The sequence below is a fragment of the Phodopus roborovskii genome, unplaced genomic scaffold (genome assembly GCF_943737965.1).
Source record: "Phodopus roborovskii unplaced genomic scaffold, PHOROB, whole genome shotgun sequence".
NCBI lineage: Eukaryota > Metazoa > Chordata > Mammalia > Rodentia > Cricetidae > Phodopus > Phodopus roborovskii.
This window is the reverse complement of record NW_026126482.1, coordinates 8422880-8441267: the sequence shown is the minus strand read 5'-3', so window position 1 is coordinate 8441267 and position 18388 is coordinate 8422880. Positions and strand designations below refer to the sequence as shown.

At 54.9% G+C, this 18388-nt stretch overlaps 1 protein-coding gene across 1 annotated transcript; it reads right to left on the bottom strand.

The window, feature by feature from the left end:
• Positions 1-1244: 1244 nt before the first annotated feature.
• Rnf44 (ring finger protein 44) lies at positions 1245-15766 on the bottom strand. The gene is given in 12 exon segments (XM_051194249.1): positions 1245-3687; positions 3801-3900; positions 3974-4095; positions 4176-4263; positions 4505-4638; positions 4772-4933; positions 5018-5191; positions 5557-5724; positions 6294-6435; positions 6437-6481; positions 6652-6807; positions 15586-15766. Coding segments are annotated over 11 exon segments (1305 nt in total). The 5' UTR covers positions 6759-6807; positions 15586-15766; the 3' UTR covers positions 1245-3624.
• Positions 15767-18388: the final 2622 nt, after the last annotated feature.

The window sequence follows — 18388 nt, the reverse complement described above, 5'->3', positions numbered from 1 at the left end:
TTGGGTTTTCTTAAGTCCTGAAGAGCTTAGGAACTTCTACTTCCAATATTCATGGCTCTAGGGCCATGGGCATGCAGCTGCTGTCCATACATAATCTACCATATCCCTGTGTGCTGCAGGGTGTGCAGTCAGAGCCAAAGCAAATACAGGACACGTAACCCTAAGAATCAACCCTAAGAATCAACAGCACAGGGCCCAGATAAGCCATGCTATCCAGATTCCTGTCACCTTCAATGGGAACTGACTAAACTTAAGTACCAGAGCCCTTACCCTGTGTACACTGTAATGCTTCCAATGGACTTCTGAAGACTGAAGGAACCTCAGCTGATCCTGTCTACCAATTTGGAAATGATCCAGAGAAGAACCTGCGTAGAAGCCCCTCACAAGGCCCCTGGGGGGGGGGGCAACCAACTGTCCCCGTCGTCCTGCAGAGCACGTTGTCTGCAGGCTCACTTCCTGCATCTAGTGACACCAGGGAGAGAAAGGAAGCCTCTTTGGGGGCAGAGGACAAAGGCCAGGAGTACAGAAGCTTCTCTGGGGCTGTGGCCTGGCCAATCAGGCTGTTGAAGAGCTGACAGACGGAAGAACTGAATTGCTCAGGTTTGACCTACAAACCAGCACTGTCCCATGACTAAAAGGAGTCCCTGAGCAAGAACAGTTTTCCTCTGGAGAAATGCCAGAATTGGAAGGCAGGACCAAATCCCAACCCTGTCCTAACAACTTACCTCAGGCTTTTGTATGAGGCCCAGGGCTGGGCACACACTAGGGTAGCCGACATACTCTACCACTAAGCCACATGCCCAGAACCTCAGAATTCCAACGTCAGGACCTGTGTGATGACATTCACCTATACTCTCAGCACCTGGGAAGGCTGAGGAAGAACTGTCACAAATCTGAGCGCACCCTGGGTCAGACAGCAAGACTGTCTCAAGAATGCCCAGCACTTGGGAAATGGAAGGAGGATTCGGAGTTCATTCAGCCAACCTGAGGCCAGCATGGGCTACATGAACTCATTTCAGAAGGCCACAAAGAAGTTACAAATCAGGACCACTAAAGGATGTCTCTCCTCATACTAATTAGATGGACTCTTGTAACTTGCCAATAGAATCCAACTTCACAGGAGGCAGTAGTTTCTCAGTGCTGACAAATTTCATGGCTGCAGGGCAGGATACGTCCTGTGACCCACCCCAGCAGCACACCCCCAGGCACTCCCCACGGAAGAACACGCGAGCACCAGAAGCAGCTTGGGCAGCACTTGTATACATCATACATTTATTAGTGAATATCCCTCTGAAATCAGCAACAATATTAAAAAAAATAATGATTGCACTACTTGGTCAAGCAGAACTAGCAACTTTCATTTTAAAAAAAGTACAAATCTGTTAAAAATTTCAATCCGTATACACATATATAATACAACATACTAGTTATGTTAAATGCTACAAACCAATGTGAGTCCAACGGGATGGAAAAAACCACACATTTAAGCTTTAAGAACCATTTTCTCTATATATTAGCATTTTCTCAAATACATACATGGGAAAAATGAGGTAACTGTAAGATGTGCAAGGAACAGGGCCCCCAAATCACATGTGTTTATATATATGTGTGTGTGTGTAATTATATATATATATGTGTGTATATATATATAAAAACCATTCTAACAACACAGGCGCTGGGCCCAGCAGTGCTGGGGGAAGGTGCCCACTGTCATGCCTAGGCCAGAAGTTGGTAAATAAAGAGTAAACAATGCCAAGCCCCCACCACAGGAAATCATTGGTAACATGGCATCTACAGCAAGGTCGGCAAATCACAAACACCCTAAGTAATTGTTTGATAAATCTTTCTTAAATGATTAAAAAAAAAAAAAAAAAGTGTATCCCCCCATAGCTGCTCGTTGGAATCATCACTGCAGCCGACACAATCCATGAGCCAATTTCAATTTCGTTGCCCCAGGAACCACAAGGGCTTGAAAACCTTTTGTTGGGGTGAGGAAGGGACCAGGTTGGATAAGGTGGTTCTCTGTGTAAAACACGTGGATTTTCAACACTGCTATAAATATAGAAACATCACCTGGAGTTATATACAGTAAGACTTTGGGTTCTTGTGGGGTGGGGCCAGGCTGATGGGCCCCCTGGCAGGCTGGGGTGGGAGCCAGGGAGCCAGGGCTGCTGCACAGGAACGAGGGTGGTTGGAGCATCCCTGAGGCAGCAGGCGCCAATGGCTGCCTGCTAGGATGTGCCGGCCCCACACGCGGTTCGTTCACTTGGGGCAGCAACCCCAGATGGGAAAGGAGAGGAAAGGACCTGAAAGGAGGGCGGGAACTCAGCCTCCTCCAGACCTTGGAGGGCAGGGATCAGGCTGGGAGGCCCCCAGGTGGAGGTTCACAACCTCCCTGATCTCTGTCCTCAGGGGATTCCTAGGAGGAGACTCAACCAGGCAGGTGGGAGACAGGCCCTGGCTGGAGGAATGCCCTGAAAAGCAAACGGTCCCGGTAGGCTCTAGGGACATGTGCAGTACAGTGCATGGCAGTTATCAGCTGAGCACAGACCCCCACTCTGCCCCGTGACTCCCAGCCGCCCAGTGCAGTCCCAGCCGCACACTCAAATGGAGGCCCGGTGCGGCACAACCTGACCCTTCTCTGCCCCCTGGGCATTTGGTCCTGGTTGGTCCCTGTGCCCTCACCCCACTCCTATTAAACCAAAAAAGAAGGGGGGAACAAAACAAACCCCCCACAACAAAACAAAACACAGAAAAAAAAACAAAACCAAAAAAACAAACAAACAAACCAAAAAACCCCGCCAAACACCTAAATATCCACACCCCCTACACGCAATTTTGGGCCAAATGAATAAACAAAAACTGCTGTTCCTCACATTCATGCAAATCGACAGAGGGGGAGATCGAGCTCGGGTCTGACGTTGTCACTGGTGGAGGGGCAGCCACCAGGGGCACAAAGGCATGCCCAGATCGAGGCTTGGCTCCTACAGAACGTGTGTCCGGCTTGGAGCCCCCATCCCATTTGCTCAAAGAGCCCGGCTGGGATACCCTCCAGCCTGGGGGTGAGGGTCCTGGGGAGTCAGACCCACACCGCACAGCAGTGGAGGCAGAGCGACTGCCTAAGTCTGTCTGGAGCCAGAGGCCTCAGGGCTGGGACTTAGGCTCTCTGCCCACAGACCTGGCAGTGCCACCTATGCAGGGGACACTTCCCTCAGTACAGGGGACCAGCCGACCCAGGGTGGCTACTCCTTTGCCCACTCTTGGGGGTGGGGAATCACACCAGCCACCACACTTGGGGAATGGACTCCCGCCTCCCAGAGCCAGCAGGAAGAAGGACCCATGGACAAGAGACAGACTGAGTTGGGGACACTCAGGCAGCTCCATGGCGGGCGGGCGGGCGGGCGGGCAGGCAGTTTGGGGAAGGAGTCTTTGGAGCTTGGCAAACGCAGGGGCTTATTGCAGGGGCTTCTCCAGGGCTGACCCTGGCACCAGCTCTGGAGTTGCAGGTGGGAATGTTGAGACAGGCCTGGGCCCCTCCATTACAGTTCTCCCTGGGCCACTCCCTGCCTCCCCCCACCCGTTTCCGGAGCTTCGGGCAGGGCTCTTGTGGGTGGCTGCAGAGTCTCACTCAGCCTCCCTGGGCACCTCGGAGGCATCGGCCCGGCAAATGGGACAGGTCCGGTTGGCCTGGGAGGGACAGCCACACATCAGACCTCACTCTTACCTGACCCCCACACCCCCTGCACGCCTGCCCACTGGGGCTTCCTAGGAGGTGGCTGAGGCCACTCAGGCCACCTTACCTTCAACCACTTGTCAACACACTTGGCATGGAACTCGTGGTTGCAGGGGAGGACTCGGAGCAGCTGCCGCACCTCGAAGTCACTGAAGCAGACCACACACCTGAGGAGGGACACAGTGTCACCCCCACAGCGAAGGCTCAGTCCCCTCCCAGGGGTCTTGGTGCAACACTCACAGAGTCTGCTCAGACTGATGGCTGTCAGGGTTAAAGCGGTACGACGGCAGCTGCTCTATGTCTGCTTTGCTGAGGCCTCGGGGCTTGGCATCTCCCAGCCGCTCAGCCAGGTTCAGGAGGGCCTAGAGCCAGGCAAGGGAGGTCAGCAGCACCTAGAGACGGAGGCCTCCCGACTCCACCTCCCATCACAGGCATCACAGACCTCATAGTTCTCCATCTCCACGTCATCCACATCCAGACCCAGGCTGATGGTGGGGCCCATGGTGGTGGGAGACATTGGCAGCATTGAACTGGAGGGGAGCCCCAGAGTGCAGGTCAGCAGAGGGAGACCGGACCAAGCGCCCCACCACCCTACTGCCCGCATGCAGACAAAGCACGGGGCTCTGCAGTTTCAAGCCAGGCCCTTGGTGCTTGTTCAAGCACGCCAGGAGGCAGGCAGGGGCAACTGCTGTGTGGTGTGGGCTACCAGAGCCGGGGAGGCCCCTAGAAAACAAGGCCTGATGGCTATGAGGACATTATGCTAGCACTTACAGGAAGTAGGGTAGGAAGCTTGGGTAATAAGATGGCGGCGGCGGGGGTGGAGGTGGGGGTGGCGGGGGTGGCAGCGGCTGTTGTAGACGGTATCTCTGTGTGCTCAGTCTTCGTGGCATCATGTGGGAATATGGCTGCAAACACAAACAGGCGCAGGTCACTGGCTGGCCTGTCTGCTCACCGCCTGAAGCCTGGCGGGCCTGTGTGTGTGTGTGTGTGTGTGTGTGTGTGTGTGTGTGTGTGTGTGTGTGTGTGTGTGGCACTTACCACGCCGAAGGACAGCTCCTGGTGCAGCGGGTCATGGGGTAGGTAGTGAAGGGGGATCGAGGGTGACAAGGCCGGGCCAGTAGCAGAGGTGGAGTAGGTGAAGCTGCCTAAGGGGTGCTGGTCCCCTCGAAGGTCCATGTCATTATCCAGCCGCTGCAGGGGCTGCAAGGGGGGAGGGGTCAGCAGCTGCTCACCAGAGTCCTGGCCTTTCCCACTCTGCGCTCCCCCTCAGCTCCCCAACCTCACCATGCGTGGGTGCTGGGTCTGCAGTGACACGAACTGCCCGAGCGGCGCCATGTGGGTAGGTTGGGGTGGTGGGGCTGGCGGCGGAGGGTGAAGGATGTAGTGGTCACTGGAGATGAGGTGGGGGTAGGTGTGATAGGGCACAGGGAGCTGCTGCATGGTACACGCCTGGATCAGCTGCAGAGAGAGGGCAAAGAAGCTGGGCCCATGTTCAATGAAGACCAGGGAACAGCGCCCAGCTAAAGGTTCTCACACACAAACCCGGGAGCTGCAGCAGCTCTGCATGCCCACCCTTGCCCCGGGCTGCCAAGGCAGGGTGCCACACCAGCCTCCACTGCAGTGCCTGTCACACAGCAGTCCCTGACCTCTGAACTGCATCATACCTCTGCGGGAGCACGCGCACAAGTGCACGCTGCTGAGAAGGGTCATGGCCAGAAGGCCGAGTTAGCTCAGCTGCTAAGGTGCTCACGCCTGCTGGGACGGGCAGGGTGGCCATGTCCGTCATGCAGGGGCAGGGGCGGGGGAAGGAAACACCCACTCACTGGAGGTGGGAGGCAGCAGAGGGGGTAGTGCTGCCCACTGAACATCACGGAGCATGCTGGGAGCTGCTGGGCACTGCAGCCAGGGATGTGTTGGCTTGTAGGCAAGGGGAAGCCTTGGGTGGTCACTGTGGTGACTGTGTAGGACAGAGGGACAGGTCCCTGGTGCACCTGTGGAGAGAGCACCAGGGAATTGTAGAAGGAAGCCTGGTCATCAGGGCAGCCTTCCAAGAAAGAGTCCTGTGGGAGGCTGGGAAATATGGTGCATGCCTTTAATTACAGCACACAGGATGCAGATCTACCTCTGGGACATGAGGCCAGCCTGGTCTACATAGGGAGTTTCAGGCTAGCCAGGGTTAAATAGTAAGACCCTCTCTCAAAACACAAAAAAGTCCTATTGGTAGCCAAGTGGTGGTGGCGCACGCCTTTAATCCCAGCACTTGGGAGGCAGAGGCAAGAGGATCTTTGTGAGTTCAAAGCCAGCCAGATCTACAGAGCAAGTTCCAGAACAGGCTCCAAAGCTACAGAGAAGCTATGTCTCAACCAAAACCAAGTGCCCTGTTGGGCAGAACTCGTGTCCTAGCGAATCCTTTGCAGTAGGCACCCAGAAGAGCCTCCCTTTTCTGGGACCTGGTTTCTCCATCTGTATCACAGGACTAACACGCAAGAGAGTTAGCTTTGCTTTTCAGACCGTTTGATAGAAGCTGGGGCGGGGGTGGACTAAGAGTTGTCCTACCTACCTGTTCGTGGAGATCAACCATGAACGGGCTCTGTTGGGCGGCTGGGTGCAGCATTCGTGGGCTCCTGCCGGCAGGAGCTGAGGCTCGGTGCTCCTCTACAGAGAGGTATGAGGGTCCGGTGAGCAGCTGCTGGGAGGGCAGTGCTCATCCTGGGCAGTGGGCTGGCCAGCAGCCCCTGGTGGCCAAGGCTGTACCACACAGAGGAGCCCCAATACTCATTTATAATGCAGGGAGGGAATCCAGGGCCATGACCCACACTAGGAAGCCAAGATAGCTCAGGGCCCTGGGGCCCACCCCTTTGCCCCCAACCCAAGCCAAGATGGCTACCCTTGAACTAGGGATGGAGACTTCTTCCTACCTTCCCCAGAGCTGGCCTGGACTGCTGCTAGGTCTTATAGAGAATCGCCAGTGATTCACAGGGGCAGAGGGTGGCCACTTAATCACTGCCAGAGCCCATGGTCTCATCAGCAGGGCAGGGCAGGGAGGTAGAGGGGCTAGGCCGGGACTCACAACCCTAGGAGGCAAGCAGAGGAAGACATAGAGGATTAGGAAGAGCCAGCTGCTTGTACAGTTAGGGATGGTGAGACTGATAAACCCTGGACAGGTTCTCCTCCGGAGCCTGGGGTCCAGTGTTGACAGGCTAGACTTAGCTGAAGCTCTGCAAAGTGGGATCAGTCTTAGAACACGGTAAATTCAGAAACGCACCAGTGTGATCCGGGGCCAGCTGGCTGCAATGATACCCAGGCTGGAGGAAGCGCCTGCCTCAAGCCTGGGGTTCCATTTTGGCCTCCAGGCAGATAGATGAGGCTCTTGGGAGCTCCAGGCTCTTTTTCTGTGGCTGGCTGAAGAGGAACTCCACAGAGGCCTCAAACCCACTCTCAAGCGCTGGATAAGATGCTCTAACCCATTCCCACCCCGTGGAAACTTTGGTCTAAGGTCAGACACCACCCTCCCTCCTCTCCCTAGTCCTTCGCCCTGGTGCACACTCAGCTATCATGCCACCCATTAATTAAGGAAAGCTCTTAGCAGGCTCAGCAGAAGAGGCTCCCACATACGTGTTGAAGCTAGGAAACGGGGCAACTTTGAGCCTGTCCCTATCCCCTGCTGCCAAAGCAAAGGCCACCTCAAGGCTTCACTGGGCCTGGCAGCAGCCATGTTCTTACTTTGGGCCCCACTGTAGGAAGCAGAGCCTTTTGAAAGGGAAGACTCTGAGGGAAGAAAAGAGCAGGAATGGGCCAGAGCAGGGTCTCCAACCCCAGGCTTTCAGCTACAAACTTGGAGTCAGGAGGAAGCCTTGTCAAGAGACACTCTGAACCCCATCAGGCCCGAGACACTACTGCACTAGGGCAGCCCTCTGCCATCACTGCCACAAGGTGGCCTTTCCACTCTTCCTCAACAACAGACCTACGCATGCCTAAAGTCCAGCTCCAAACGTTGCCACCTGCTGACAGAGCAAGGCAGGAAGGCCAGTTACGCTCCTCAGGCACTCCAGCTAACATCAGAAGGACCATTTCCTTTACCCAGGACTCTCAAAGTCTGCACAGGAAAGAGCCTTCTCCACAGCACCCAAGGGGGTACACCTGGCCAAGGCCACAGGCCTGGAATGTCACCAGTTGGGATTCACTTCTGTAATGAAGAGTTCAGGCACTCAGTAGGGATGGGATGCACTGAAGAGAGCCCATCACAGAGGCGTGTAAAAGCAGTCTGGCAATGACAGGGTGTTGCCAGCGAGTCAAGGTTGGGAGATTATAAATTACTCCCCACAAACCCTAGACTCTAACTGAGGCTCTTAGCCTCAGTAAGGGAGTGGGCACTTGTCCACCTCAGTCAGAAAACTGGTCTTCTTTGTGCACCTGGCTATGGTTGACAAATGGCTTTGTGACCTCTGGCTGGGGCCAACTACAGATGCCTAGACAAACAGCTCCTCACTTCCTGACTCCATGCCAGTCCCACACAAGGGCTGGGAGTAATCCACCCCTCAAATACCTGCAACGAGCCTGGCCCACCCCAAGCCAAGAGACAGAAGGGCACTCAGTGGGGGATGGTGCAGACGGCAACGGCATCACCCCAACCAACACCACCTCCAACTTCTTGCCAGGGTGGGTCTTAGGCCCATGTCTTCTGGTCCTCAAAACCACACATTCCTTTGCTGTAAAAAACGGGAACACCCTAGGTATGATCTCCCAGGGAACCAGCACGGGCCCGAGGGCCACTCCAAAGTTATCAGCAGTGAGAACAATCATGCACTCCAACCCTGGCAGACACAAGACACCGCAGGCACTAAAGGGCCAGACGCATGCTGCTGGCCGTGTACCCCGGCAGGGAAAGGTGATTCTGTAACTCCTACCAGGGACAAAAATGGTCAAGAGGGGACACACCCATTTCAGTTACTGAAGCCCCAAGAGGAGCTGCTCTAGACCACGGGTAACAGAATTGGTCCCGGCTGGTGCCCTAGACCCACACTCCCCAAGTCCTAGTCCTCTCATGATGACAGTGGTCAGGAAAAACCAGACTCCTAGAGCCACACAGGACATGCTGAGTGTCTTTTACTACCAAGGAGTAGCTGTCCTGAACCCGAGCTAGAGACTGAGCTGGACCTAGTCACACAATCAAGGTCAGCCAGCAACACTACTTTCCAATCCTCTTCACTGCACTCTCTAAGACGTTTGTGTAGACTCCCCCAAGTCCGATCCTGCCCCCCATGAGTCAACAACCCTGTCAGCCAGGTAGTGTCCCAAGCAAATCTGACCCTGGCATGATCTGTTTGTAAAAAGAGATGTTTGCTCCCTTCTAGCAGACCAGCAAAGTTAGACTCCAAGACGGAGAGCAAGCTTAGGCGGGAAGTCAACCACCCCCTCCCTACTTGCTCGCCCAACCTCCCACTCTAAACCCGAGCTTCTCAAATCGAAGTTAAGAAAGCAGAGGCAGTTGGGAGCGGGACCACCGCACCTTGGCCAGCTTAAACTCCCTGGATGAGTGACCTTGGTTAAAGAACTCCTTTAGTTTTCGCTAAACCTCAGTTGCAACAAATTAAAATCGGGATCGAAATCTCCCCAGGGCGCCCCTAAAAAGCCAGATACAGAAACCTCCCCCCATTAGTGGGGGGAGGAAAATAAAGTCCCCGAGGGTCAGGCCCCCTCTTAAAGCGGGCCAGACGCAGGCAGTTGGGTTCCAGCAATCTTCCAAAGCCACCCCTCCCTGGGTGGCTCGCACACCTGTCCCAGGAGGGACTCCGTTCACCCCTTTACTCCTTAGTGCCGCAAATGGAGGAACGAACACTGAGGGCCGAGGCCAGGCAGCAGCGCAAGGGCTAGAGCGCTGTGACTTTAAGAATCGAGGATCCCGGACCATGTGCTCGGCGTGAGACAAAAGCAACAACAAAGGAAGTGGCGGCTGCAGGGGGAGGGGGTGGCTGCTTCCCCTCCAGCGCAGCGCTCAGCTCCGCAGATGGGTTGCCTGGCCGAGTCTAGGTAGCCGCAGGCAGCCCCCGGCCCGGGGGCCTCACCGCCGTCGCCCCCACCCCGCCAACCCAGGATCGACGCCCACGAAGCCGGCAAACCACAGCGAGCCCCCGAGGGATCCGCAGTTCCGGGGTGCGGGTCCCAAGTTAGGGGCCTGGCCCGACTCACCGGCAGCCGTCCGACAACACGCGGGCTCCTTTGTTCGCGGTGCGGGGTGCGGACGCTGGAGCGCCGGCTCCTTCCCGAGCCTGCTCTGCAGTCTTCCGCCTCCCCGGCCCGGACCCGAGAGGAGGGCGGCGCAGGACGCAGCTGTGCGATCCGGCGGGCTGGCCCTTTAAGAACTGTCCGCGGCGGCCGGATGGAACCAGCCCCACGTTTGATTCACAACATTCGGAGCGGCGGGGACGCGCGGCGCGGGGGGCAGCTCGCGGGGGCGCGCCAGGACGCTCAAGCAAACAGCCGCCGTAGGGGCCGGCCCCGCCCCGCCGCAGGCCCCGCCCCTCGGCGCCACGCCGGCCAATCGCGTCCTGCGGGCGGCACGTGACTAGCGGGTCGCCATCTTGGAAGCCAGGTTAAAAAAGGCTCCTGGCCCCCACCTCTCACTCCCAAGGCCCCGTGGCCGGGTCGCAGGCCAAGGGCGGCGCGGCGCCGAGTGCGGGGCCCCGGCGCGCACTAAGGTGCCACGGTTACCTTCTTAGGGTTACCCGTGAGGGGCGCGCCGCGAGGTGAGAGGACCGCCCTCCGCCCCGGCAGGCACGCTTCCCGGAGGTGACGTCACCGCCCCCAAACCCCGCAGGCCGGCGATGACCTCATAGCCCTCATAGCCCACCGCGCCTCTCGTCTCTGTCGCTTTCCGTTCCGTTACACGGCGCCTTTAAAAAGCTGCAACAGCCCAGAGGGCCCAACAGACCAATGACTGACGACCCATGCAAACGACTTAACGTCTCCCGGGCCGGGGGATTGGTCCTGCGCGTGCTGACGTCACAGAAACTTCGCCGCCCCGCCCCCAGCGCGGCCCCCGGGGTGGGGGTGACGGGGAGAGCGGGCTGCACCCGGCCCAGGAAGTTTCTGCACTTCAGCTTCCTACGCCTGCCTTCCAGCGCCAGCGAGTCTAAAGTGTGGCAGGCACAGGGCCACACACCCAGGACTGGCGGGTCTCTGTCCTTGGAGGACAGCCGAGGCTAGCTACTAAGACCGCACACCCAATTAACAGCTGAAGCGCGCGCGCGAGAGAACAGAGATGCGAACCCAAGCTAAAGCTGAGCCTCCAGCTCCTTAGGATGTGGGCCGCGGTGTCCGCATCAATCGTATAAGCAGAGTATCAGGATTACCTAAAGCATTCACGTCTACTAGTCCGGTCTGGAGTAACTGGACTCCTCCAATGCCCACCAACCCAGAACAAGATGTCCGTACAAAACGGCAACATTTGTTAAAGCTCTGTAGCAGGATACAGGATCAAGTACACTCTGTACTTAGTGGATATATCCCATATGGGATTTATCCCATAATCTCAAAATATTGTAAAAATGAAACCAATTTGCTGAGCAAGGTGTAACAGTATTACCAATTTCAGTTGCATATCGTATCTGCATATGGTATTTCTGAAAGGGTAAGGGGATTATCAGGGTGTACCTGTTCAGGAGGGCACATTTTAGTTTTCTTTGTATTATTAGTTCGTTTTTAGACAGTCTTTTATATCTCAGCCTATCCTCAAACTCCTGACCTCTCGGTTCCCAAGTGCTGGGATTACAGGCATACACCACTAATCCTGGTTTAGATTTTCAAGTTTTCTAGACAGAGCCAGATCAGAGGTGGTGCACACCTTTAATCCCAGCACTTGGGAGGCAGAGGCAGTTAGAGGTCATCCTGGTCTGTGGATTGAGTTCCGGGATAGCCAGGGGTACAGAGAAATCCTGTCTCAAAATAGATTCTAGACAGTACAACCTACTGAAAAATTTTGCTGAAAACCATAAAGGAATATATCTTAGGTCCTATTGGGGGAGGGGTTCGAGATAGCTGTCCTGATCTCACTCTGTGTACCAGGCTGGCTTTGAACTCACAGAGATCTGCCTGCCTCCTGAGTACTGGGATTAAAGGCATGCACCATCACTACTTGGCCTTTTTTCAGGTAGTAGATTCTTAGGTCTATTTTTAAAAGACTGTATCATGTGTATGTATGAGTGTGTGCCTGAGTGTATGTACACCCTGTGCAAGCAATGCCTGTAAAGTCCAGAAAAGGTCGTTGGACCCTTGGAACTGAGTTACAGGTTGCTGTCAATCAACTGATGTGGGTGCTGGGAATTGAACCCTGGTCCTCTGGAACAGCAGCCAGTGCTCTTAACTGCTGGGTTACCTCTCTAGGGTCCTTTATAAGCCCAATTTTAAAAGCACTAAAATTTCCATTTTCTTAGGAAAAGTAGCCAATAGGAAGAATCCAGAAGGAAACTGGGGTGACAGTCTCTGGCTCAGAATGTCCTTTAGACCAACTAATTGCCCTGTATATACACAGCTAGCAACAAGATGACAAGGTGGTACCTTGAGGCAATCTGCAGATCTCTGAGCAACAGGAGTCAGTGATGCAGTGGCAGATGTAACTTGAAATCTACTCTCTCCAAACGTGTGGGAACTAGATGTGGACATGTACAATGATGTTCTTTGTTTGCTCCTCATCAATCCTCCCTTGTCTTCATCAACCACAAGCAACTAGAAAATCCTGCCCGTGTTCCATGATACCTACATTGGCACCCCGGCCTGCCTCCTCTAAGGAGCTGCCTGTAGTAGCTTCTTACACTGGCCCTATCAATCCTTTGGGCTAATCTCTTTTAACCCCTTCCTGAACCACAACAGTGTTCCTTCTGGCCAGCTGTGCCTGGCCCCCTTCTAGAAATCAATTCCTCCTCCCTGTTTTTAAAGGCCCCACTCCCACCTCCTCTTACAGAGGGCTGAGCTGACTTTGTGCCACTTAATCACACAAAACCCTGTCACAGCCACTGTCTCACTTAGTAATCTGCTTCTGGCTGAAGGGCTTCATTTCAAGTGCACTGACACCCAGCCTTCACTAGGGATGTGGCGGCACAGGGCTAACCCTGCCTCAGTGAATGCTGAGCTCTAAGGGCCACAGGTGAAGTGACTTGCCCAAGCAGAAAACAGGCCTTCAGAGACTTACAGAGATAGTTGTCACTAAAGTGCCTGCCAACCAAGTTTGAGGACCTGGGTTCAATTCCCACAACTCATATAAAAAGAACATGAAGACAGCCAGCCAAGAGTAGTTGGTTAACTCCAAACCCTGTCTTTCAATCTTTCAAAAGGGTGGACAGTGACTAAGGAATGACATCCTGGGCTGAACTCATGCCTTCACACATGAGCACACATGTACACTCATGAAATAGTGTGCACACACATGAACACACAAGCCTACCTTCTATTCACAATCCAGTTAAGGGCTTTTAAACCCAAGTCTGGCCCATGTATCATTTTCTCTGCCTGATGTGTCTTCAACATCACCTACTCATGTCAGGCAGATCCTCTGGCAAGCTCTAGACACAGCCAGACAGCTCCCCTGTGCCCTTTCTAGCCTGTTAGCTTTGTTCTGGCTTCCCAGACCCAACAGACCCATGCTCAAGCTGTGGGTGGGGCTATTTCCATGTGGCCATCCTGCAGTTCCTGTAGGGTCCAGACTCATCTGGGACCTGGCTACCACTGCGCCACAAATGCCCAAAATACTATGGGTTGTCCCTACTTGGCCAGGCAACCCCTTTCCCACCTTTCCAGATATAGAACCCACTCACTGATCTCAGTCTGGGTCTGGTCCTGGAAGCCCACAGTCAACCTCTCCCCAGGAACAGTTGCCCAAACCACCTCCAAACCTGAAGATCTTTCCTGGCCACAAGCAGAATTGTATAGGTGGAAGGGAGATGAATTTTTACCAAGTTTCCTAAATTTTCAACAGAAGCCAGCAATCCGGACTGTTCTTCAAAATCCTATGCTTTGGGATCCCAGTATGCTCTGTGCGCCTCTCCCTCATCACAGCTCATCCTCTGTGGGGTGTGGCCTCATACCTATTGTGTGCCTTTTATGACAGCCTACTCCCAGTAGTCAGGTACTGTTTACTCTCAGAGACAGGAAGTAACTGCCCTCACCACAGAGTCCAGAAGGGTGGCCCAGTGGGTTGCAGTAAGCTGCCTCAGCTCCAGCACGCACTAAGGGGCTCTGTCTGTACACAGTCCTCGGGTGGCTCACCCTGATCATCTCACAGTGAGCTAAGAGCAGATGACAGTGTTGATCCCATTTCACAGAAGAGGTAACTGAGGTGAAAGATGGTCCTTCCACATCCCTGAGACTTTGCACTGATCAAAAGCACAAATGTTCCTGGGGCAAAAGAAGATGACAGAGGCTCAGAGCCTAGCAGGTGGCTCGAGGTAGCAGATAAGACCGCACAGCAGGGTTCAAGGGCAAAGCCCACGAAGCTGGCCAGCTAAAGCAGGAAAAAGGTGCCAGGGCTCTCCTAACCTGGGCCTTGCCCAGTCAGTTCCCACCTACTGTTAGAGCCTCAAGACTGGCTGCCTCCCTTCTCTTGAGTGAGCAAGTACTCCATCTCTTTCTTCCTTGGCCCCTCAAACCTTCCCAAAACTAAAGAAACATGCTATTGGGACCCTGACACACACAGCACACCTCAGCCAGCTTGGGACTCAGACCTCTCAAAATACCACCAAGCGTCAGAGTAGAGCCCACAGCCTAGTAACCAGGGAGAGCTGACAGGCCCTATTCTACATCCTCTCTGCTTTGGATAAGGCTGAACCCCAAGCCTTGCCTCTCCAATAACTGATCATTTGTGCAGATGGGCAGGGAGAAGAGAGTGTGGGTCCTGGCAGGTGTGTTCTCGGTTTTGTGCTCATGAGAGCACCACTCTGGTCCAGCTCAGAGACACTGGGTGAGCTGTCTTCATCTTAGGCTGTCATCTGTAAAACGGGGTCAACGACAGCAGTAATAACTGAGCCGCTGTTCCCCTATGTAACCAAGTCTGGACTACACTAATGGCTGAATGCAGGCTGCTCTGGTTCTCAGGGGCTCTGTGACCTTGAGGGCTTCCCTGACCTCCCTGAGGCTGTTTGTCTAGAGGTTAACCCTGGGAGAGAGAAGCTGTCCTTACCTCCCTAGACGGGTCTCAATGGATATGCAACTGGAAGTGTGTGTGTGTGTGTGTGTGTGTGTGTGTGTGTGTGTGTCTGCAGTGGCACGTGTGAACTTTGGGTGTATCCCGGGGGGGTGGGCTTTTTCCTCACTCACCCCTCCCTACACTGCAGCCCCTCATCACTGGAATCGCTCGGTCTGCAGTGTGATAGGAGAGCATTACAAGACAGGAAAACTCGGGGCTACAGGAGCGCAGTGCCTGAAAGGACGAATACCCCACTTCCTTAATTTTAAGCCCCCCCTCCCGGCCCCATCCTTCCCTCTCTGGCCCCCAGCTTCACTCAAGCCCAGCTGGGGCGCAGACAGGAAACGCTTTGCGACTGGGCAAAATGCAAACCGACTCTCGACCCCTGGGGGTTTGGACATCACAAATGCAGTTGATGGCCCCGGGTTAGTGCTGTTTCCTGGCCCTCCAGCCACTCTGGCTGCCAAAGGGTGAAATGTTAGGGACCCACACGGGGACACAGGATCCTCGCTGGAGCCCCACCAGCCGAGCGCACAGCTCGCAGAAACTCGTCCAACCGGGCGCCCTAGCACTTGGACCGAGCGGACCGGCCGCAGCGACGATTGTGGCCGGCGCGGCCTCACCGAAGCGCCCGCACCTCCCGCCGCGTCCACAGCGGCCCGCGCCCGGGCGTTACCTGGGGCCACGGCTGGGCTCCACCCCCACTAGGCGGCGGCGCGTTGCTCCCGGAGAAGCCCGGTCCCGCTCAGGCTGCGGCTCGGAAGCCGCCGGCCGCGGCCCTCCCCCTGCGCCCGCAGTGGACCCTGCTGGTCGCCTCCCCCTCCCTAGAGCTCGCGATGGGCTCGTCGGGCCGCACCATGGCGGACAGGGGGGTGGGGGCGGAGCGCCTGGGAACGCTCCTTTCCAGGGCTCGCAGGTGCCGCGCACCGGGGCCGAATGTCATGCCCCGCCTCACTGCATGCGATGGGCCCGTCGGGCCATACCATCGCGGTTATGGGGAGGACCTGGGCGGGGCGTCCGGACACACCCCCTCGATGAACTCCCTGCTTGGTGTGCGCAATGGGCTGGTCGGGCCTCACCAACGCGGAGCGGGGGAGGACGGGACCGGGGAATCTGGACACGCCCCCTCAGCGCAGGGAAAAGCCCAAGCTGAACGCCGGCTCTCCCTGCGGCGCACAATGGGCTCATCGGGCCGTACCATCGCGGACGTGCGGGGGGAGACGGGAGAAGCGCCTCGCGCTCTGTGCCTTTGTGACCCGGCATGGGAGCGGCCTCTATTTCCTCTCGTATAAAACAAATTAAATACGACGCTATGGTCTTTCAAGGACACTCCAGAGGACACTGACGCCAGATACGACTGGACGGAGTAGATCCTGCTAGGGCCATTTTTCGAAGCTGGTCGGTGAGGACTACAACTTCCAGCGGGCCATTCGGCAGAGCATGCCGGAAGTTGTAGTTCCCGCAGACCCTGCCTTGGGGTTTGCCCGGACAGACTTGGTTGGCTTCTTTGTGCAGTCCGTTGTCCCCGGGGTTAACTGGGCCTTTAAAGCCTCCTTTGTTGGCTTTCTCCTGACAAGAGCTCTTTAAAGGGAATGTGTTCCCTGAAGGGGCCCGGGGTCTGAGGCCAGGAGCGGGTTGAAAAGTTGATTCTGGGGGTGACTTGTTCCTGGGCTGGCACACTCCACTATGCTGGCATCGAAGGAACTTTGTACCTGCAAAGTGCAACGGTCTAGGAGGATGGGGCATGGAGGCGTGAACACATTCTACCAAGGAGCCTCTATCACCGTGCCTCTATGGGTCACCCCTGAGGCAGTTCCTAGAGGAAGAATGGCTGTAGTTAGTGTCATTCGGCTGGTCAGGAACAAGCTGCCCCTACATTTCAACCTTGACCAGTTTCTGGGCACAGAGGATGCAACAGAATAGAACAGAGACCAGAGAAACTTTTCTGATTTTTGTTTTGAGACAGGGTCTCTATATAGCCTTCTCTGTCCTGGAACTCGCAGTGTAGACGAGGTTGGCCTCGAACTCACTGATACCTTTGCCTCCTTAGTGCTGGGATTAAAGGCGTGCTCGGTGATGTCCAATGATTTTGTATTTCAAAGGGAACGCTAACACAGTGGCTACGAATGACCTTGGTGTATACTTGTTACCCATATGAAGAACACCGTTCTGTGTTTTGCTGTGTTTGGTGCTCTCAAACATGAGATTCCTCCCTACAATATTTCCATGAGCTGGAGCCCATCTTTATGAGGGAGGATCTGAGACCCTAAAGTGGTAAGTTTCAGGAAGGGTTAGAACCTGGTCATCGTTGGATCTTGGCCCCATCTTTTACTTCCCAGCCCCTGAAACTGACATTGAACATGGATCTGTTCTTCAGGTCTGGATCATCCCAGCCCAGAGCCCAGTGAAATAAACCCTCAGGCTGCCTTGGTGGCAGATGGCGAAGGATGCCATTGGTTTATCAGGTTTATGCAGATGTTATGCAAAAGTCTAGCCTTTGTCCACCTTCTGGCAGCCAGAGTAGTGACTCAGAGCTGCTGACCCTGCCATAGAGCAAAGGAGTTCTGGGTCCACCCTGTTGGGTTGGGCACAGAGGCCAGTCTTGTGTACTTGGACCCAAGGTCTAAGGCACAGCTGGAGTGTCTGGTGAGGTCACTTGCCTTTCTTCCCACCACCCAAGACACCAGCCCAAGGTTAGTCCCTTTGATTCCTAGAGCAGAATTCACCAGCTGTGGTCAAAGAATCAGGCAGAAAGAGTTGCCCAGATAGTGTCACTAAGCACGTGTGATCTTTGACTGATAGTCTGGCCTTGGGTTTCATTTTTTTTTTTTCCATCTGTGATAAAAGAATGAGTTATCCTACAGCTGTAGAGAAGTGATACACTTGTAACAATAACAAAATAACCAGCTGCTCACCACAACAAAAGCCAGCGTTCACGGAGACCTTGACACCATGTCCTGTGCTCCAGACTTTGAATGTGTGACTTTCCTGTCATCCCTGCCACCTGCCTAGGCAGGGGTCATACATCACCACAGTTCAGGCCAGGTTATTTAGCTTCCCCACCCAATGGACCCTAATGGGGCCTGATGTCCTGATGTCTAGACTGTCACATGGAGTGACCCTGCCAAGGGTGTGCAGCCCTTCACAGCGTCCTCAAGAAGACCTCAGACAGAAAACTCCTCCTGGGTGCTGAACCTTGCAGTCGCAGCGTAGCTCCAGAGCTGGTCCAGGTTTTCATTGTGTAGATCAGACTGCAGTCAGGGACAAACTTGAACTCTAGATCCTCTGTCTCTGTCTCCTGAATTCTAGGATTGCATCACTACTGGCTTAGACTCTTTTTTTTTTTTTTTTTTTTTTTTTTTTTTTTGGTCGTTTGGGATGGTCTCCCTATGTAGCCTTGGTTGGCTTGGAACTCTGTGTGCAGATCAGGCTGACCTGCTTCTGCTCACCTCCCCTAATGCCAGGATGAAAAGTGTGCA